Genomic DNA, 22,051 nt, shown 5'->3' with positions numbered 1-22,051 from the left:
TTCTGTCTCAAAGCCGTGTCTTCTTCTTTGGTAACGTTTCTCCTGTTCTTCCACTCAATCTGGGGCGACTCCTCTGGTTGTATAGAAGTCTATGCTTCATGTGTTAAAGCTGCATTCCCTCTCCTGACCACCAGGGGGCGACTCCTCTGGTTGTATAGAAGTCTATGCTTCATGAGTCATGGAAAAGATAACACACCGATCATCCATTATAAATGACGCTTTGTGCAGCATGACATATCCGGATCTGATAAATGATAGAGTATGCATCTGATAACCGACCCGCTGTTCTCTTGTCTGCATGGCTGTACATAAGACACCATTGGCTGTACGTAAGAAACCATTAGCCCGGTGGACGTGACACAGCAACCAGGTCTCTTGTTGGCAGTATTGTAGCTTTAATTCATCTGAAGTAGGCGTCGTAATGACACTGAAAGGTGGACGCAGTGAAAGGCCACACTTTCACCTCGTCTGGAGGGGAGGGGGGAGGGGGGGGGGTCACAGCCTAGCAACAGCGGGTCTCAGCATAGCAACAGCAGAGTCGGTCCAGCGATGCAGTAATTGGACCTTTTGACTCAGAGCCGGAGGATCAACACGCCGGCGAGTACGGACGCACTTCAAGCACAGGGGTGTGCATGTGGCGCACGGCTGGGCTGGTGTTTGAGAGCGTGTGTGTGTGCGTGTGTGTGTGTGTGTGTGTGTGTGTGTGTGTGTGTCTGTCAATAGCAGCATGATTAATAATCCACATGTTTGCGAGAGAGAAAAAGAAAAAGCACCTGGTTTTATTTTTTAGTGTTTTTGCAGCGTAAAAAATGCTCCCGGCATGCTGCACTCAGGTATCCACAGTGTGTGTGTGAGTGTGTGTGTGTTGCTCAAGGTCACATCCTCCTCATCCTCGTCTTCTTATAGAGACACAGGACATTAACCATCGAGCGCCGCCATCGACGAGCAGCTGGAAGTCCTCTCGAGTGAAAGGTCAACGTCGGCTGTGATGAATTTCGGGAGCGCTGACATCGGCGTCATCCTGGTGGAAAAAAAGAAGACATGACAACGATGCGGGGGATGCGGAGGTTTAAATGGACCGATGATGGAGTTAGGGAGAGAGAGAGAGGAATAGTGGACTGATTAGAGACGGCATAATGGACGTGGGCGCAGGATACATCCGGACAGGAGAAGTGAACCGCCAACACAGAGCGGTGGACAGTTTCCAATGGCGTGTAACTGTGCAACGCCTAATTGGATATATTCAAGTCTTCTGTAACAAAAGGACGGGAGTCTTAAGTGCACTGCGAGAGAAATCTCCATCACATCAATCATTTCTTTTGTGGCTAATTGAGCCCGATTTTATTAAAAACCAGTGGGTAGAAAAATCTGCAAAGAAAGGGGGATTATTTCAACATGCTATGAAGAACTAGCGGGGCAGCGTATCGCCTCTGCTTTAGGTCCTGAAAATCTAACTTTACTATCTTCAGTTATTAAAGAATATTAGTTTCAAGTGATAGCAGGGCAACAAGACGCGTGGCCAGTGTTTGGTATTGGAGGGGAAAAAAGCTTGGAGGGTCCTAGGAAGGATCCCTGAGGAACCCCACATATAAATAATGGAGAAAAAATACCGCATTGACTGGAAAAAAGACCCATAAAAGCAGAACTGCAAGTTCAGGTAGATGTGGTGTTACAAGACGCGTGGCCAGTGTTGGGTGGAAAAAAGCTAGCGGGGGCCGAGGATGGATCCCTGAGGAACCCCACATATAAATGATGGATAAAAATACCCGCATTGACTGGAAAAAAGAGCCATAAAAGCAGAACCGGTGTGACGCTGTGAGATGAATGCCAACCACGACGTGAAGGCAATTAATTCCGACAGTGTGATCTACGCGCTTTAAAGGCCACGAGGTCCAGAAGAAGTAAGAAGGCGCCTTCCTCCACCGCCACGAGTAAATCACCTCAAGACTCTCGACAAACCGAGATAACATGTTTTCTCTTTGCGCGTCGCATCCTTGAATGTTTCCCCTCCGTTGTTGTTATCTAAAGCCACTAAAAAAACATCTTTATCAGAGCGAGTGATGCGCTGGAGGAGCGAGGTCAGGAGATGTGAGAGGGCGTAACCGGAGGTTGACAACGTTACTGATGCCGCTGGCGGTAAATCATCAAACACACCAACATAGAGACACACACTCACATCTCCTGCCTCGCCTCCACCGCCTTTTTACATTCTGCTCATGTTCTCAGCTCCACTGTAAAATTACACCGAGATACAAGGAGGGGAGGGGTGCAGGAAAGGAAAGGAAGGGAGGGAAGGAAGGAAGGAAGGAAGGAGGAGACGACGCTGGGGGTGAGTGAGTGCTCCCCTTAATGAGAATTTGAGAGAGGATAGCGAGCGAAAGCAGGCAGCGGGTTTCCTTTGCAGGACGGAGGGAGGGGAGGGAAGGAGGCTGATGCGAAAGGGAAGAAAGAGAGGGATGGGAGGAGACGAGGGAGTCAGGAAAAGGAGGTGAGAGTTGGACGGCGGAGGAGCGGCGTCGCCGGGAAACTGTGCATGTGTTGATCCACAAGAAGAAGCAGAAAGGAGGACAGAAGAGGAAAGATAAAAGAGGAGCGCTGTGTTTATCCTTTTCCGCTGCCGACCGCCAAATGAAGAGTGTGTGTGTGTGAGAGCACTCCAGCTGAGCAACACACACACACACACACACATTGCTGCCTCCTGCTACTTCCAGCAGCTGCCGGTTGTTGAGTTGAGGTTCGTGTGTGTGTGTGTGTGTGTGTGTGTGTGTGTGTTAACGCAGTTTTCATCGAGGACCGGCAACTAAAGAAGCACTTATCGGGTCGCGTGTGTTTTGTGTTTTTCTTTCCATTTTTTTGCTCGCTGCTGCTTTTGGAGGACCTTGGCTTTTAAAAAAAAAAAAAGTATTATGGGATGGAGAGCGAGAAAACGCCAGTCGAGAAGGATCTGAGGATATCCGAGAGCTCGGGGAGTTTGATGAGCTAGCTTTTAAAAAAAAGCTGGAAGCGGGCGGGGGAAAAAAGAAGAACCTCAAAAAAGATTTACAGAAAACTCCCGGAGGAGCAGCACCCAGAGAACGCCCCCAGGTCTCAGGGTGAGGGTGAGGGTGAAGGGTGAAGGGGTGAGGAAGTCGTGATGTGGATTATGGGATGACTCCGGAGGGGTCGTCGCGAAGGGTGAGAGGGCAACAATGGACCGCCTCCGCCCTGTGCCACGACCGGCCGCCTCGCCGTGACCATGCAGGTCCTCCAGATCGTCAAGGAGCTGGTGTCGCCCTCCAGACGCAGGGCAGCGGCCAGGTTTGGAGGTGTGTGTGTGTGTGTGTGTGTGTGTGTGTGTGTGTGTGTGTGTGTGTGTGTGTGTGTGTGTGTGTGTGTGTTACATCATGTCTTGACCCTTCCTTCAAAGCCACTAATTGCACTGTCTCACAGACGTGGACGTTATCCATCTTTTTTTCTATGAGCAGGAAGAGCAGCAGGAATGTTTGGGTCGGATACCAGCAGACTTTTCTTAAAGCTGGTTATCGGCCCGTGATGTCATCGTCTCTCGCTTCCTTCCGTCTTGTAGAACCGAGAGCGAGCGCCGCCTCGCCTCGCTGTCAGGAGCCCTTAATCCTCCCGGAGCGTCTTCATTAGTGTAATGTAGGTTTCAGTGGCGAGCGCCGGCGGTCTGAATTCTGCATCCGAAAGGCTTTTTTTTCCAGGATTTATTAGACTGAGATGTCAATTTTTATTTTTTTGCTCTTAAACGTTTCGGAACGCTTGAAACAAACTGCGTGCGTCGGCAGAAGTGAGTCTTCTGCGCGGCCAAATTAAGAAAGTGACGGGTACGATGTGCTGCGACTTGTGAAGGTGCAAACTCCCAGAGTTCATGGTGTTTGCAGTCTGTGACAGAAGTGTGAAAGAGAGAGAAGTTGAAGCGCTGCATGCTTTTATCACCTTTACGCACCCGGCCAGCGGATCGGTGCAGGAAGCTGCTCGTCACACGTGCACAGGCCCCGCCCACACAGCGCGTCCACACTGGCTAGCTAACGGCGGCGGTTAACGTCCGCACATTTTACACATCACCTTTTTTTTTTGTTACACGTGAACGACACGTTTAATTTGCTTTGCTTTGCAGTTCCTTTGAGCGCACTTTAAAAAGACGTTTTTTTGTTGCTAAAAGCTAACGGTAGCCAATGTTTAATGATTGCCGCCGTTAGCTCGCTAGCTGGAATGCTGATGGCTAGCGAGCTAAAGTCTAGATAGCTGACATCCAGCTAGCGAGCTGATAGCTGCCTTTTTTTATCTTGGCATGGAAAATATGAGGATAAATGATAAAGTTGTGTTCAATGTCATCGTGGACGAGGTTAAACTTCTTTGACTGAAGAGGAGGGACGTTTCCCCGCAGACGCCACTTAATAGCTCTGTTGCTGTGGGACACCAGCATATTCTGTGTGTGTGTGTGTGTGTGTGTGTGTGTGTGTGTGTGTCCTGCTGCTGCATTTCTCTGGTGTGCAGTGAATAATGAAGCGTGGTGCCCGGGGTAATGGAACACTGTGACCCCCGACCTCTCGTCCTGCCTCCTGATTGGATCGGCTGATGTGCGATATACCCATGGTGTGTGTGTGTGTGTGTGTGTGTGTGTGTGTGTGTGTGTGTGTGTGTGTGTGTGTGTGTGTGTGTGTGTGTGTGTGTGTGTGTGTGTGTGGTATATATATTTATTTTATGGTCAAGTTTTCTTCCTGCAGGAGGAAGAAAGCCACAGCTGGTTGACTTCTCACATCAGTCCTCAAATAAAATAAATAAATCTGTATTTCCTCAATTTTTATATTTTACATATTCTATTATATATTTTATGAATTTATTTTACATTTTTTCTGAAGCACTTCATTTCTCGAGCTGTATTGCCGCGTGTGTGCGTCAAATTTGCGTTGGATGTGTGTGGCGGTGCGTTGCTATTCAATCGTTTTACCTTGATCGGCTTCACCGAACGTTAAAAGAAAGTTTGAAGGTTCACTGAACCACATTCACAGCGTTGTTGTATTCATCGTTTACACTAAACTGTGTGAAAAGCTGAATAGACAAAGAAAGATTCCGCTTTAAGGTAGAAAGTACTTGTTATTTGCTGCCAGCTGGCTTTGATAACGGCTTTAATTCATCAACTAACAACACCAGTGAACTCCTGGAGGACCAATTAAACAACACGAGCGCTGCAGCCGCCGATGTTTGAGGTAAAAGTCTCTTTTGTCCTGAGTCGATGCTTTTGAATGATGGATGGAGGCGGAAAATATGTCTTAAAGGGCCGGTAACGTTAACCTCTGAGCTGATACGCAGAAACTTCGCTTTTAATGGAGTTAGCCGAAATGCAATGATCAGCGACTCCTCTGGTTGTATAGAAGTCTATGCTTCATGTGTTAAAGCTGCATTCTCTCTCCTGACCACCAGGGGGCGACTCCTCTGGTTGTATAGAAGTCTATGCTTCATGTGTTAAAGCTGCATTCTCTCTCCTGACCAGCAGGGGGCGACTCCTCTGGTTGTATAGAAGTCTATGCTTCATGTGTTAAAGCTGCATTCTCTCTCCTGACCACCAGGGGGCGACTCCTCTGGTTGTATAGAAGTCTATGCTTCATGTGTTAAAGCTGCATTCTCTCTCCTGACCACCAGGGTGGTTGTATAGAAGTCTAAAGAAACTGTAATTATGCCACTAAGTGGAACCTTTTTTTTTTGCATGAACTCCAGCCAGTGTATTAGACTTGATGACAAAGTCACTGTGTGTGTGTGTGTGTGTGTGTGTGTGTGTGTTGTGTCAGAGTGTTTCAGAGATTTTCAGCTTCTTTATCGACTCGCCAGGAAAACGATTTTTTCCCATTTGGCTGTCGTCTTTATCCTCCGTCCATCAGCCCGGCGCAGGAATTCACCTTGGCTCTTCTCGCGGCGTGGATCAATGCAGGCAGATTTAGAGATGGCTTCCACACACACACACACACACACACACACACACACACACACATAGACTCACACACTCGCTGCAGTGCTTGGAGGTGTGATAGCTGGCTGTGAGGTGCAGGAGGCGAGCAGATGTTGCTTTAGGAGTGCGGTGAAGCTCGTTGCGAATGCGTTTCGTTCTTCTTCGCTCAATGTGAGTAACGCGGCGTAACTCTGCTCATCGCGCTGCTTTCAACAAGACAATACTTCACACCAAACCTTAAAATATCTTCGCAGCGTATCGACTCGCAGCCTGCAGGAGCCCCGAGGCCTCGGCAGCGATCCGTCCTGTGTGTCAAACAAAGAGGACAAACAGAAACCGGTATTTCTTTCCCGATTCAGGGCTCACGTCCAACTGGAACACAGCGAGTCTCTCCAATCTCAAGAGGTTATTGAGGGTTATGCGTATTTTTCAGCTCAGGCCTCTCAGAAGAGACGAAATAAATGTCACGGGCATTTTTTAAACACGTATAACCTTTTGAAAGAACCCCCTCCTCGCCTATTATCTGAAAAAAATTCACATTTTTTTGGCATAGAATAAGTTATTTTGCCATTTTCGAACCGAATGACACAGTTTTTTGACTGAAGCTCTTCCTTACAGGCCGATGCTTTTGTTTTATTGTGATTTTTGTTGTAGATTCTGATTCTTTAGGTCCTAATCTTTCCAAAAAGGTGTCTTATTAGTATATGGGCTGTTGTTTTATGTCCTGAACCAGACAGTTTGATGCATTGTCAGATAATTCATCACTTCCTGTTTCGACTCGCCGTCTTTTTGAGCGCAGAGGGTTTCTGACACGAAGAGAGACTCCACTGCAGGATCCTCCTGGTCAGCAGCTCAGTATCCCTCTGCATTATTCAGCTATCTCTCTCTTTCTTCCCCCTCTTTCTCTCTCTCTCTTCCCCCCTCCTGGAGCATCTTAACACTCTCCTAGAGGAGGGTTCGCTCACATATTCAAATGATGCACCAGAAGCTCCGAACGAGGACACTTTCTCATATTTTTGTGTGCTTTTGCACACCGGCGTGTGAACCATCTGTAGGCATTATATATGTGTGTGTGTTTGTGTGTGTGTGTGTGTGTGTGTGTGTGTGTGTGTGTGTTTGTGTGTGTATGTTCCCGCATGCTGTTGGTTAAGGACTGCGAGACCATCCAGACCCAGCGGGTGTTGCAGCGGCTGAAGCCGCTTCGCTAACATCCTCGCTGTGTCGTGAGCGGCTAATTGCCCATCCGTCCTCCCGAAAGGGCAGAAAAAAAAACAGCTGCGGTCCACTTCCTGTTCCTGCTGCTGCCGGCGTTCGTGGTCGAGCAGAGTTTAATCTCGACGTCACGCTTCTTTCACCGGCGGCGGCGGCTTTGCTTGAACATCTGGGCTCCAAAATGCACAGATTTGGAAATCTCGCCTGAGCTGTCTGTACTAAAACCTGTAAAAAAAAAGTATCGTTCACTTTATCAAAGTCAAACTTTGCAGAGAGACTGTCCACATGTGGACAGTTATTACAACACAACACTTCATCAAACAGCCCATGTGGTTGCTGAGATGTACTCTTCGTAGTTTGGGTTCGCAATTTTCGAGCGAAGGCCTAAAAAATAAGTGTGTTTTTAAAAGTTTGAGCAGAAGGCATCGACCCCTTCACAGTTTATTAATTTATGCATAAAACGTCTCTATTCTGTCCCCAAAAAGTCTATTTCTGAGTTTAGACTTGTGTACTAAACGTGTGCTGAACCTCTGCCACGTAAACAATCCCTTTCAAAGGTTAAAAGAAGGCAGATTTCCTTTGTTCGGCCTCAGAGGAAAGCAGCGCTTCATCTTGGGATTTAATGATTTGTATCTTTCCTCGATGAAGGTAATAATAATGATAGAAGACGATGAAGAGGAGGAGGAGGAGGAGCTCCTGAGCCTTGAATTAATAAGGTTGTTGTTGTTGGAGAAAACTTTGCAGGAACAGTGGTTATTTTCTATGAGCACACTCGATTCAAAAGAATCTCCATCGTTCATTTAAGATGGAAGCAATTCCTCCAAACGAATGCAGTTTTCATGCAATAAATAAATCAAAAAAAGGCTTGTTTGTTATTCTGTGAAGCCCCACCGTGACCTTCATCGAGGCCTGTTGGCTCAACCGCCAGCTGTTTGGTCAATTGCATATATTTCATTTACTTTGTGCACACAAAAAAAAGCATTGATTGATGGTTTGGCGTGCGCTGAAAAAGAGCAACAGCCTCTGAACGCTGCCAAAAACAGGATTTTTTCTTATTGAATCAAGAGATTCCCAAAGATTCCCAGCTCCAAAAATCATGACAAGAGTCCCTGACGCTGATAAATAATGTTATTTAATCGCTGCCCGGGTTCACAATGAGGACGTTAAAATCTAAATGAACAATAAAAGTTGACGAGAAGCGTCGTGAGAACTTCTTTGTTCTGTATTTGTGATATTTGTCGGATCCACAGAACAAGTTAAAGAGGAAAATGAATGAAAAAGAAAGTGAAATTCATCTTTCCAGCCTCTCCAGGTCTGACGCTGAGCTGTTTGCAGAGCAAGCTGTTAATGTGTGCGGCTGTTTTGTGTGTTTTTTCCGGACTTGCCTCGTCTTGTTCATGACAAACCGGTGCCGGCTGTGTTGCGTGTTGCGTGTTGTGTGTTGCGTGTTGCGTGTTGGCACCGGTGCTTCTGCAGCGGCTCACCGGTCATGTGACGGATCGGCTGAGTTTGATCAAACTTGTTCTCTGTTAGAGCTTCATTAGTTAGTGTGTGTGTGTGTGTGTGTGTGTGTGTGTGTGTGTGTGTGTGTGTGTGTGTGTGTGTGTGTGTGTGTGTGTGTGTGCCAGTTTAACACCTGATTACTCAAAACAGAAATATGTGATGTGTTGTTCCTCTACGCAAGTTTATTTTGCAACCAGTGAACAGGAAGTGACCATATATGGACTTAAGAGACGCCGTTATACGTCTGTCAATCACCTCGTAGTCCCGCCCCTAAAGCAGGTCAGGCGAGAGAATGCAGCTTTAACACATGAAGCAAAGACTTCTATACAACCAGAGGAGTCGCCCCCTGGTGGTCAGGAGAGAGAATGCAGCTTTAACACATGAAGCATAGACTTCTATACAACCAGAGGAGTCGCCCCCTGGTGGTCAGGAGAGAGAATGCAGCTTGAACACATGAAGCATAGACTTCTATACAACCGGAGGTCTCATCCTTTGCCCATTCATCACCTGCTCAGTGTGACAGTTCATTAAATCAGCCGCGGCCCTTTTTTAATGAGCCGGGGTTTAAATATTTTAGGGTTGTCGAGCTTCCGCCGTTGGAGAAGTGGATCTGGGTTTCATAACGTTCAGCAGAGGCAGTAAAAGTGCCGGAGCGACGAGGAAATGGCCTCAGACTTTGACCTTAAACGGCGAGGAACCAGCCGTCTTTCACTTCCTGCAGAGCTTCACACACCTGCTGCAGGTAATAATACACTCATGTTGTCAGAGAGCCCTTCATCCCACATCCAGCCTCTCTGAGCAGAAGCGTCTCTTATCTCCCTGACGGACACGTTGATATTGATTCATATTTGTTTAATATTGAGACTGTGTGTTGGCTTCGTGGTGCTCCGGACAGACGAATGTAACATATGAGAGGAAATCGATGCTTCTCTTCTTTTACGTTCGTCTGTTTGTTCGTTGCTTTGCCAAAAATCTTTCTGCTCATTTTATTTTTTACCCACCAGATTGTAAAGAAAGTCTTTATGTGTGAACATTCAGGCCAATAAAACACATTGAAATGAATATATATATATATATATATATATATATATATATATATATATATATATATATATATATATATATATATATATCTCATATACTTTATTCATCCCCTGGGAAAATTTGGGAATGAACGATCCTAGATATTATCAATTCAATTCAATGTTTCAATGTGCTTTATTAGTGTGAATGTTCACACAAATGTCTCTCTTTCTCTCTCTCTCTCTCTCTCTCTCTCTCTCTCTCTCTCTCTCTCTCTCTCTCTCTCTCTCTCTCTCTCTCTCTCTCTCTCTCTCTAGCAGTTCTCCCGTCAAAAATTCATATATTTCCTGTACCTATGAAGCTCAGATAGACGCCACCATTGAGATTTCTTCTTCTTCTTCTTCTTCTTCTTCTTCTTCTTCTTCTTCTCCTCCCTCCCCCCCCCTCTCTTCTTCTCCTCCCTCCCCCCTCCCTCTCTTCTTCTCCTCCTCCGCATCACAACCCTTCGCGGTCCATCACGTCCGTCTCGTAATGAAGTTTTAATGGAAACCGTTCATCACCAAACCGTCTCCGTCGCTCCGCCGTGCTTTTACTTTGAAGGAAGTTATTTTCACTTTGGACAGTTTGGAATTTGTTTGTTTACATAAACAAACAAATCAACTCAAAGTGTTTTAATCTTCTGAACGACTGAAACGAGAACTCGCGAACGGCCACGTTTTATAAGTTTGTGACATTTGGAAAAGCTCTCTCTCTCTCTCTCTCTCTCTCTCTCTCTCTCTCTCTCTCTCTCTCTCTTGAATAGAGCTTGTTGTTGTGTTGTTGTTGTGTTTGGGTGTGGAATGCAGCGAGTGGGACTGACTCTCTCCTGCAGTCAGATTCCCGTCTGGAGGCCTCAAAGCTGAACAAGCAGCAGCTTTGTGGCGTCGCTGATCTCACTTCTCTTTCGCTCGCTGCATCATCATCATCATCATCATCATCCTCCCCCCTCCCCCCTCCCCCTGGTGGTGCGTGGCGGTGGGCAGGCCGGCGGCGTGATGAGGTAGTTCAGGTTTTGTCTCTCGGTCGACCGATGCGGACTAAAGCTCCGGCTCGCTCTGAGGACCCGCGGGGCCGCTGGAAACCAGGTAACAGAGGAAACGATTATTTTGAAGCGCGGCCATGAAGTTTGTTTGTTTGTGGACGTTTTTACTGAACGCTTCAGTTTGAGACGAGTCTCTGAGCGGGAAGTTGCACTTCAAAGTGCACATGACAGTCTGGTTTTTACTGTTTTCATCACTTTGTACGCTCATGGAGGACCTGGAGGCGTCCTGGAGCTTTAAATGGTTGTTTCCAGGCCTGGAAAAGTCCTTGAAACAAATAAAATCCCCAAAAATGTAGTAAAAGTGGTGTGAATGTGTTCGTGATGTTCATTTACGATGAGTTTGAAATAAGAAAAATCCTGGAAAAATTGTTAAAAAAAAAGTCGTGGTAAAAATTTGTAGAAAAGTTGTGAAAAAAGTCGTACAAAAAAAGTAGAAAAGTTATAGTAAAGTCGTGGGAAAATCTTGGAAAAGTTTTTGTAAATTTGTAAAAAAAAAAAAGTCGTAGAAAAGTTGTGGAAAATTTGTAAAAAAAGTCGTGGAAAAATCTTCGAAAAGTTGTGAAAAAGTCGTACAAAAAAGTAGAAATGTTATAGTAAAGTGGTAGAAAAGTTGTGGAAAATTCATAAAAAAGTCGTGGAAAAACCTTGGAAGAGTCGTAGAAAAGTTGTGGAAAATTCGTAGAAAAGTTGTGAAAAAGTCGTACAAAAAAAAGGAGAAAAGTTATAGTAAAGTTGTGGAAAAATCTTGGAAAAGTTTTTGTAAATTTGTAAAAAAAAAAAAGTCGTAGAAAAGTTGTGGCAAATTTGTAAAAAAGTCGTACAAAAAAAGTAGAAAAGTTATAGTAAAGTGGTAGAAAAGTTGTGGAAAATTTGTAAAAAAAAGTCGTGGAAAAACCTTGGAAAAGTTTTTGTAAATTTGTAAAAAAAGTCGTAGAAAAGTTGTGAAAAAGTCGTGGAAAAGTCTACTGGCCTCGTCAGTAGTTTGTCGTGAAGCGTGGCCTCGTCAGTAGTTTGTCATGAAGCGGGGCCTCGTCAGTAGTTTGTCATGAAGCGTGGCCTCGTCAGTAGTTTGTCATGAAGTGTGGCCTCGTCAGTAGTTTGTCATGAAGTGTGGCCTCGTCAGTAGTTTGTCATGAAGCGTGGCCTCGTCAGTAGTTTGTCATAAAGCGTGGCTTCGTCAGTAGTTTGTCATGAAGCGGGGCTTCTGGCCTTAAAGGAGCCGCTTGGTTCACTTTGACTTGAGTCAGTTTCACTTCATTTTCTCGCTGCTCGGATTCAAAGGTCGTGTTTTGTTTGATAAAAATACATATTTAAATTTTTGGGCTGATTTCATTTCTGTCTCTTCACACTTCTCCACATGTTCCTGTGAACTCCGACTGAAAGTTTTAATAAGTGAAGCGATTCCAATGAAACACCTCGTGCCGCTTCACCGCCAGCGTTTCATTGTAATCCGTCGCGGGGGAAGTCACACTTCACTTCCTGAAATGCACGACTTCTCGTGACTCTGTCGCCTCGGTGCTGCCTGTAAATTCCCACGTGACCTGAACGCAGCACGAGGATCCTGTTCTTCAAGGCCTCGGGTTTCATTCTCTCTACGTTGAAGCGACTCGGCAGAAACTTTTAGTTTTGTGTTTTATTCTCAAAGCGCCTGCTGGAAATAAATCAAGAGAAGTCGTCCTGAAGCGAGGAACTCTGGATTTTAATCTGGTGGATTAATATTTGTACTCGACAAATACGGATGTCACTTAAAGGAAGAACTAATGTGTTTTAACTTCTAATTCTGTCAAATTAAGATGGTCGAATTTATGACTTTTTATCTGAAATTATGACTTTTAATCTAAAAGTTAGGACTCTTAATCTCAAAATTATGAATTTCTATCTCAAAATTATGATTTAGTATTTTGAAATTCTGACTTTTTATCTGAAATATCTCGAGAATTATGCCTTTTTATTTAAAAATTATGACTTTTTATCTCAAAATGATGACTTTATATCTCGAAATATGGGGATATTTCTATTATCGCAGCTAAATTTTCAACTTTCTTTACTTGGGGCAATGGGCTTCCATACTAACCACGTTGTGTGAACGTAAGAAAAATGTGTTTACACACACACACACACTCACACACACACACACACACCCCGGCGGTCTGGAGGCCTGAAAGGCTCTGGTGTGTCGTCTCTGAGGGCTGAATACCAGTTGCTCTCACTATGGGAACCAGTGGGGCTCCTGGGGAAAAGAAGAAAAAGCTCTTCACCGTATTTGTTTATTTACACACACACACACACACACACACACACACACACACACACACACACACACACACGATATAAACTGAGATGCCAGCTTGTTTGTTCTGGAATTCCAGTTTGAACCCCGGAGACCCGGACAGGAAGTGGAGGACGAGAGAGTCAAGTGCTTCCTGTTTGAGAGAGGAGGGGCATGAGAGGGAAGGGAGGGGGGGGGGGATGAGGGAGGGGGGGCTAAAGCGAAAGGGATCATAAAGTTTGACATTAATCCTCATGTCCGGCCTCCAGCAGCAGACGTCTTGTTCTATGAAGCGTTCATGTTTTTCTTTGCTTTCCGGCTTTTCGTCGTGTTCACAACGTCGAGGTGAACTTCTGCCTCTTGTGGCCACAACGAGTATTACAACAACAAACTCCTGTTTGAAAGGCTGTTTTTCCTTAAAAGGAATTAAAAAGATTATCCGACTAAACCTCCGTTCACTTGTTCTTAAGGAAGTGAAACACTTTTAGATTCATAAAGGTTTTTGTTTGTGTTACTTCTTTATTCACTTCACTGCTTGTAGGTGTGATCCATTAAAACGCTGCGTAACACACACGCACAACGTGACCCCACTTAACGGAGTGTGTGTGTGTGTGTGAGAGTGTGTGTGTGTGAGAGACTGCTCTGTTAACACACACCTGATGTTTCTGAGCCTCTCGTGGTCGCTGCATCGGGAAGTGTGAGTGTGAATGTGAGAAGTACTGATTTAGAGGTGAGAGGTGTGTGTGTGTGTGTGTGTGTCTGTGTGTGTGCGTATAATTACATTGTTCCTACGCTCACAGTGTGGTCGTATGGAAGATCATTTTTCGCTAGTAAAAGAAAAATAAAGATGAAAATCTCCTCATAGAAAGTCTGAAGTCTGAATGTTTGCGCTCCATGTAAACACACATGAAGGCCGTGTGTGTGTGTGTGTGTGTGTGTGTGTGTGTGTGTGTGTTCTGTGTTTAAATACGAACGTTATGCTTTGTGTGGTTTGTTGAAACCATTTTTTTGTGTTTATTTCTTGTATAAAATTGAGTGAAAGTAAACAGAAACATCAGCGACGTCTTGTTTTTTGCTGCTGGAACGAGAGAGACGACGCGCTCCATTCATCTCTTTGTCAAAAAACAAAGGCTTAAAATAGTGTTTAGCTCCTTTAAAGTAACGCTGTTGTTTCCCTCCAGCGTCTGATCAGGATGCGGCGGTGAAGCTGGACCAGGAGCGAGCAGAGATCGTCGCCAAATATGACAAGGTGTGTTAAACCAGCAGGAAGCTTTTAATGCCGAGTTAGCGTAAATATCTCAACATCCAGCACATGAAATGTTTCCTCTTCTTGATCCTCAGAGGACGAACCCTAATGAATCCGTTGTAATCTCCTATAACACTATATAATATATAAACACGGAGGTCTTTCCAGGTCGTGTGTGTTCTGAGTTATTTATTCAGCTGTGTGTGTGTGTGTGTGTGTGTGTGTGTGTGTGTGTGTGTGTGTGTGTGTGTGTGTGTAAACATTTCACCTCAAACATCTGGAGCCTCGTGGCCGCCGGTGAGGAATATTAATATTAACGCTGGAGAAACTTGAATAAATATCCAGGAGCTTAGAAACCATAAAGTTGCTTCTGAACTAAAGTTTCCTTCAGTCTTAAAGTACAGTGTGTACACTCGTGTGTACATTCAGGAGTACAACACAATCAGAAGCTCACAGGTACTTCTGTGTACTTCTAATGTTGCCAAATTATATACTAATATCGTCTAAAAATAACTTTATACTTCCTGTTTACGTTCCCCTAAGCATCATGGGAACTATGAAGTTAAGACGACTTGAATCAGTTTGTGTTCATGTTTGTTTTTGTATCTGGAACCAACAGTTTGTTTCCTTCCTCACTTCCTTCCTCTCCTCTTTCCTCTTCTGCCTCCTCTCCTGTCTCCTCTCTCCTGTCTCCTGTCTCCTCTCTCCTGTCTCCTAGGGTAAGGAGGCCACCGTGGAGCCTTGGGAAGACACCAACTTCCACCTCTACAAAGTCGTGGATCGCTTCGGCTTCGTTCAGTAAGGACAGAGGAAACATCCTGTAACCTTCATCACTACATGTATATGTATTATATTATGGAGGAGGAGGAGGAGGAGAGGAGGGTAAACGTGATGCTAAGCTACGTTTAAAGCTTATCTAAATAAAGTCCCTCATGGGCTTCCATACTTTACTCAGAGAGATAAACACAGCAGGAACTCAGGAAACATCTAATCTGTTATTTCCTGTTTGTGTGAACGCTGACGTGTGAAGTGAGATGGAGTGAGATGAAGGAGTGAGATGAAGGAGTGAGATGAAGGAGTGAGATGAACGAGTGAGATGAAGGAGTGAGATGAACGAGTGAGACGAGCACTGATCCTGGTTCCACTCTTTCTTTCCTCATCAGTGTTTTTCATGTTTTTCTGTCTCTTGAACTATGATTTTTCTTCGTGTGACAAGCGAGGACGAAACTAAAAATACTCTGAAGGTTAAGATCATTTATCTCTCCTTCTCTCCTCTCCTTCTCTCCTTCTCTCCTCAGTAAGAATGAACTTCCATCCTACGACTCGGTGGAGGAGAAGGTGAGTTTCTTGATGTTTGTTTGTGATTTTAAAATCATTTATCTTTGAAGAGCTGACGAGTTCTTTCTGTGAGTGTTGGAGCGTCAAACGGCTCCCATCAGAACGAAGAAGAGGAAGAGGAAGAAGAGGAAGTAATTAACGTGTCACTTCTTCTTGTCTCCACGCAGCATAAACTGGTGGAGATGGAGCGGTTGACAAAATGGCTGAAGATGCTGAAGAGCTGGGACAAATACAAGAACAGCGACAAGGTGACCGGCTGTGTTTCCTTCCTGTTTGTCTCCTCCTCTTCCTCTTCTTCCTCCTCCTCTTCCTCCTAAATAAAAAGCTCTTCTTCTCGCTTCCTTCCAGCTGAGCCGGAGGGTCTACAAGGGGATTCCTCTGCAGCTGAGAGGCGAAGTGTGGAGTCTGCTGCTCGACATCCCCAAGATGAAGGAGGAGAAGAAGGACTTCTACGAGGTACCCATCCATCCATCTATCTCTCTATACATCCATCCATCCATCTATCTCTCTATACATCCATCCATCCACCCATCCATCCATCCATCCATCTATCTCTCTATACATCCATCCACCCATCCATCCATCCATCCATCTATCTCTCTATACATCCATCCACCCATCCATCCATCCATCCATCTATCTCTCTATACATCCATCCACTCATCCATCCATCCATCCACCCATCCATCCATCCATCCATCTCTCTATACATCCACCCATCCATCCATCCATCCATCCATCCACCCATCCATCCATCTATCTCTCTATACATCCATCCACTCATCCATCCATCCATCCACCCATCCATCCATCCATCCATCTCTCTATACATCCACCCATCCATCCATCCATCCATCCATCCACCCATCCATCCATCTATCTCTCTATACATCCATCCATCCATCCATCCATCCATCCACCCATCCATCCATCTATCTCTCTATACATCCATCCACCCATCCATCCATCCATCCATCCATCTCTCTATACATCCATCTATCTCTCTATACATCCATCCATCCATCCATCTCTCTATACATCCACCCATCCATCCATCCATCCATCTCTCTATACATGCATCCATCCATCTATCTCTCTACACATCCACCCATCCATCCACCCATCCGTCCATTCATCCATCCGTCCGTTCGTCCATCCATCCATCCATCCATCCATCCATCCATCCATCCATCCATCCATCTCTCTCTGTCCGTCCTCAGAAGCTGAAGGCTCGAGCTCGAGGCGTCTCTCCAGACATCCGTCAGATCGACCTGGACGTGAACCGGACGTACAGAGACCACGTCATGTTCATGACGCGCTACGACGTCAAGTACGTACTGATGCTGTTCATGAGCAAGTCAAGTTATGATGTCACAAAGCCAATGCGTAGTCGGTTTAGACATTTCAAAGAGCCGTATATAGTATATTTTATTAAAATAATATTCCCAAAAAGTAACGATAAAGTATGTAAGAAATGTGGTAAAAAGGTTTTAGTATAAAAAACATCATAAAATGTGATACGATCGTATTTTTTTTTCAGTCAGTATATCTGAATAATTTTGCATGTTGAAAAAAAAACTGCGTAGAATGTGGAAATAAAGTTAATTTATGATGATTTATTTTTTCTTAGTTTGTAGGAAAAAATATGAAAGTTGTGGAAAAATTCATAATGTACTGTTTCGAAAAAAGTGATGAAAAAAAGTTATAGTACGTTGGAAACACAAAAACAAAAATGTGAAAAAGTCAGAGAGTATAGCGCCACAAAAAAAAAAACATTATATAATATATATCAAAAAAAAACATATAATGTTGAAAAAATGTGAAATATATATCAGGCGATCGTGGCTCTCAACTCTTACTGTGGTCTGTGTGTCTGTGTGTGTGTCTGTGTGTGTTCCTCAGGCAGCAGGCTCTCTTCCACGTCCTCACAGCCTACTCCATGTACAACACGGTGAGACACACACACACACACACACACACACACACACAGGTTGCCGTACTTTTGAAATACTGGATTTCCCACCAAATGTTTCAGGAAGACTGAACACGCATGAGAAAACAAAACCGGCGGCGGTTATGAATCAACTCACCTGTGTGTGTGTGTGTGTGTGTGTGTGTTTGTGTGTGTGTGTGTGTGTGTGTGCAGGAGGTGGGCTACTGCCAGGGCATGAGTCAGATCACAGCTCTGCTGCTCATCTACATGAACGAGGAGGACGCCTTCTGGGCGCTGGTCAAGCTGCTGTCGGGGCAGAAACACGCCATGCACGGTAAAAACACGCCAAGCACGGTAAAAACACGACGCCTTTAGGGCCGTGTTGCAGCCCACAGGTCGCTGGTTCTCGACCTTTTCCCAGTGACCTTCACGCCTGTGAAATAGTTTCAGCCGAGTACTTATGAACGTAGATTTCAGTCTTTTTTAAAAGCAAATTTCTTGTTTGTAAGTAAATTATCTCTAAATCTCTGCTCTCAATTAAAAATATTGTTTTTTAAAAAATAACGCTCTCAAAAGTAAAATTTGCTATAAATAAAAGTTTGCTTTTCAAAAAAAAAGATTTTCTCTGAAAAATAGTTGCTGTTTTGAAAGAAAAGACGCTTTTGAAAAAAAATTGCTAGAAAAAAAAATTGTTAGAAAAAAAAAGTTCTCCCTCCAAAAAAGCTCTCAAAAAGAATTTGCTCTTAAAAAATTTTTGCTTTCTTAAAAAAAACAAATGCTCTCAAAAGTAAAATTTGCTCTAAAAAAAAGTTTGATCTTCAAAAAAAAGATTTTCTCTGAAAAAAATTGCTGTTTTGAAAGAGAAGACGCTTTCTAAAAAAATTGCTCGAATAAAAAATTGTTGGAAAAAAAAAAAGTTCTACCTCCAAAAAAAGCTCTCAAAACTAATATTTGCTCTCAAAAAATATTTGCTCTTAAAAAAAATGCTCTAAAAAAAAGTTTGCTCTTCAAAAAAAAAAATTTCTCTGAAAAAAATTGCTGTTTTGAAAGAGAAGACGCTTTAGAAAAAAATTGCTAAAAAAAAAAATTTTTGGAAAAAAAAAGTTCTCCCTCCAAAAAAAAGCTCTTAAAACTAAAATTTGCTCTCAAAAAAAATTTGCTCTTAAAAGAATTTTGCTTTCTTTAAAAAAAATGCTCTCAAAAGTAAAATTTGCTCTAAAAAAAAGTTTGTTCTTCAAAAAAAAGATTTTCTCTAAAAAAAAATTGCTGTTTTGAAAGTGAGGACGCTTTCGAAAAAAATTGCTAAAAAAAAGAAATTGTTAGAAAAAAAAGTTCTCCCTCCAAAAAAAGGTCTCAAAACTAAAAAATGCTCTCAAAAGTAAAATTTGCTCTAAATAAAAGTTTGTTCTTCAAAAAAAAGATTTTCTCTGAAATAAAATTGCTCTCTTGAAAGAAAAGACGCTTTCTAAACAAATTGCTCGAAAAAAAAATTGTTAGAAAAAAAAAAAGTTCTCCCTCCAAAAAAAGCTCTCAAAACTAATATTTGCTCTCAAAAAATATTTACTCTTAAAAAAAAAAAAAAAAGCTCTCAAAAGTAAAATTTGCTCTAAAAAAAAGTTTGCTCTTCAAAAAAAATATTTTCTCGGAAAAAAATTGCTGTTTTGAAAGAGAAGACGCTTTCGAAAAAAAATTGCTAAAAAAAAAAAATTGTTAGAAAAAAAAAAGTTCTCCCTCCAAAAAAAGCTCTCAAAACTAAAATTTGCTCTCAAAAAAAATTTGCTCTAAAAAAAAGTTTGCTCTTCAAAAAAAAGATTTTCTCTGAAAAAAATGCTGTTTTGAAAGAGAAGACGCTTTCGAAAAAAATTGCTAAAAAAAAAAATTGGTAGAAAAAAAAAGTTCTCCCTCCAAAAAAAAGCTCTCAAAAGTAAAATTGGTAGAAAAAAAAAGTTCTCCCTCCAAAAAAAAGCTCTCAAAAGTAAAATTTGCTCTAAAAAAAGTTTGCTCTTCAAAAAAAATATTTTCTCGGAAAAAAATTGCTGTTTTGAAAGAGAAGACGCTTTCGAAAAAAATTGCTCGAAAAAAAAATTGTTAGAAAAAAAAAAAGTTCTCCCTCCAAAAAAAGCTCTCAAAACTAAAATTTGCTCTCAAAAAAAATTTGCTCTCAAAAAAATTTGCTCTTACAAAAAAGTTGCTTTCTTAAAAAAAAAAAATGCTCTCAAAAGTAAAATTTGCTCTAAAAAAAGTTTGCTCTTCAAAAAAAATATTTTCTCTGAAAAAATTGCTGTTTTGAAAGAAAAGACGTTTTCTAAAAAAATTGTTAGAAAAAAAAATTGTTAGAAAAAAAAAAAGTTCTCCCTCCAAAAAATGCTCTCAAAACTAAAATTTGCTCTCAAAAAAAATTTGCTCTCAAAAAAATTTGCTCTTACAAAAAAGTTGCTTTCTTAAAAAAAAAAATGCTCTCAAAAGTAAAATTTGCTCTAAAAAAAGTTTGCTCTTCAAAAAAAATATTTTCTCTGAAAAAATTGCTGTTTTGAAAGAAAAGACGTTTTCTAAAAAAATTGTTAGAAAAAAAAATTGTTAGAAAAAAAAAAAGTTCTCCCTCCAAAAAAAGCTCTCAAAACTAAAATTTGCTCTCAAAAAAAATTTGCTCTAAAAAAAAGTTTGCTCTTCAAAAAAAAGATTTTCTCTGAAAAAATGCTGTTTTGAAAGAGAAGACGCTTTCGAAAAAAATTGCTAAAAAAAAGTTCTCCCTCCAAAAAAAGCTCTCAAAACTAAAATTTGCTTTCAAAAAAATTTGCTCTTCAAAAAAAATTTGCTTTCTTAAAAAAAAAAAATGCTCTCAAAAGTAAAATTTGCTCTAAAAAAAGTTTGCTATTCAAAAAAAATATTTTCTCTGAAAAAATTGCTGTTTTGAAAGAAAAGACGTTTTCGAAAAAAATTGCTAAAAAAAAAAAATTGTTAGAAAAAAAAATTGTTAGAAAAAAAAAAAAGTTCGCCCTCCAAAAAAAGCTCTCAAAACTAAAATTTGCTCTCAAAAAAAATTTGCTCTAAAAAAAAGTTTGCTCTTCAAAAAAAAGATTTTCTCTGAAAAAAATGCTGTTTTGAAAGAGAAGACGCTTTGGAAAAAAATTGGTAGAAAAAAAAAGTTCTCCCTCCAAAAAAAAGCTCTCAAAACTAAAATTTGCTTTAAAAAAAATTTGCTCTTCAAAAAAAATTTGCTTTCTTAAAAAAAAAAATGCTCTAAAAAAAAAAAAGTTTGCTCTTCAAAAAAAAGATTTTCTCTGAAAAAAATTGCTGTTTTGAAAGAGAAGACGCTTTCGAAAAAAATTGCTAAAAAAAAAAATTGTTAGAAAAAAAAAAAGTTCTCCCTCCAAAAAAAGCTCTCCAAACTAAAATTTGCTCTCAAAAAAAATTTGCTCTTAAAAAAAATTTGCTTTCTTAAAAAAAAAAAGGCTCTCAAAAGTAAAATTTGCTCTAAATAAAAGTTTGCTCTTCGAAAAAAAAGATTTTCTCTGAAAAAAAATTGCTGTTTTGAAGGAGAAGACGCTTTCTAAAAAAATTGCTAGAAAAAAAAATTGTTCCAAAAAAAAAAGTTCTCCCTCCAAAAAAAGCTATCAAAACTAAAATTTGTTCTCAAAAAAAAATTTGATCTTAAAAAAAATTTGCTTTCTTAAAAAAACAGATTGCTCAAAAAAAATATTCACAGCATTTTTTTTTGTTTTTAGAGCAAATTTTTTTTGAGAGTTTTCTTACTTTTTTTTGAAGAGCAATTCTTTGAATTAAGAGCAAAGATTTGGAGATAATTTACTTACAAACAAGACATTTGCTTGGGTAAAAAAAGACACAAATCTATCTTAATACCAACTAAAAGCATTTTTGCACAACACCTCTGATTTAATGACACAATAATGTTCAAGATGCCGTACTGTACCAACAATAATGTAAAGTTTAAGGGTGCGTGTATAGAATATATCAAATTCAGCTCGTGAACTTACACTTTTACTATTGAATGTTTCCATAATATCTATTTTAAAAGGATTTTTGAAATTTTATTCTTTTTTAATGTCCATACCTGCAGTACATTTACGTACCCTCAGGAGGCGCCTAGAAAGCTATAAACTGTGTATGAATACCTCGACGTTTTGCTCAATATGTGAGCAAAACACCTGTAAACAAGACGCCGGTCTGAAGGCCTTGAGCTGGACTAACGTTTGTGTCGTGGTTATCGAGAGCAGAAATAGATGAATTAAATCTGCTCGACTCATCGTCCCTTCTCCCGTCGTCTCCTTCAGGGTTTTTCGTCCCCGGCTTCCCGAAGCTGATGCGCTTCCAGGAGCACCACGACCGCATCCTGAAGAAGATGATGCCCAAACTGAAGAAGCACCTGGTGAGGAAAACAAACGCGCCCCCTCCAAATGTGTTGTTCACCGAAAAAATTCCAGTTATAAGCCGCTGCTTTTTTTCCTAAACTTTGACCCGTGAATATCGGTGAAGCTAAT

General features: G+C 41.7%; 1 protein-coding gene across 3 annotated transcripts in view; it reads left to right on the top strand.

Moving 5' to 3' along the window:
- usp6nl (USP6 N-terminal like) overlaps window positions 1-22,051 on the top strand; it is a 37,941-nt gene that overhangs the window by 10,193 nt on the left and 5,697 nt on the right. Inside the window, exons 1-10 of one of the 3 annotated variants that reach the window (XM_068586468.1) lie at window positions 2,409-3,305; window positions 14,217-14,284; window positions 15,000-15,079; window positions 15,580-15,619; window positions 15,787-15,867; window positions 15,968-16,075; window positions 16,840-16,949; window positions 17,522-17,570; window positions 17,766-17,886; window positions 21,845-21,939. In XM_068586468.1, the coding sequence (XP_068442569.1) occupies window positions 3,236-3,305; window positions 14,217-14,284; window positions 15,000-15,079; window positions 15,580-15,619; window positions 15,787-15,867; window positions 15,968-16,075; window positions 16,840-16,949; window positions 17,522-17,570; window positions 17,766-17,886; window positions 21,845-21,939 (822 nt within the window). In that variant the 5' untranslated portion in view covers window positions 2,409-3,235. Of the gene's footprint in view, window positions 1-2,408; window positions 3,306-10,733; window positions 10,810-14,216; window positions 14,285-14,999; window positions 15,080-15,579; window positions 15,620-15,786; window positions 15,868-15,967; window positions 16,076-16,839; window positions 16,950-17,521; window positions 17,571-17,765; window positions 17,887-21,844; window positions 21,940-22,051 lie in introns of those variants that run through there. The other 2 variants (XM_068586469.1, XM_068586471.1) reach the window with 2 other exon arrangements.

The sequence above is a fragment of the Clinocottus analis genome, unplaced genomic scaffold, assembly GCF_023055335.1.
Source record: "Clinocottus analis isolate CAN_PGR_092001 unplaced genomic scaffold, fCliAna1.0.p SCAF_20, whole genome shotgun sequence".
Taxonomy (NCBI): Eukaryota; Metazoa; Chordata; class Actinopteri; order Perciformes; family Cottidae; genus Clinocottus; species Clinocottus analis.
This window is presented reverse-complemented; position numbering and strand designations above follow the sequence as displayed.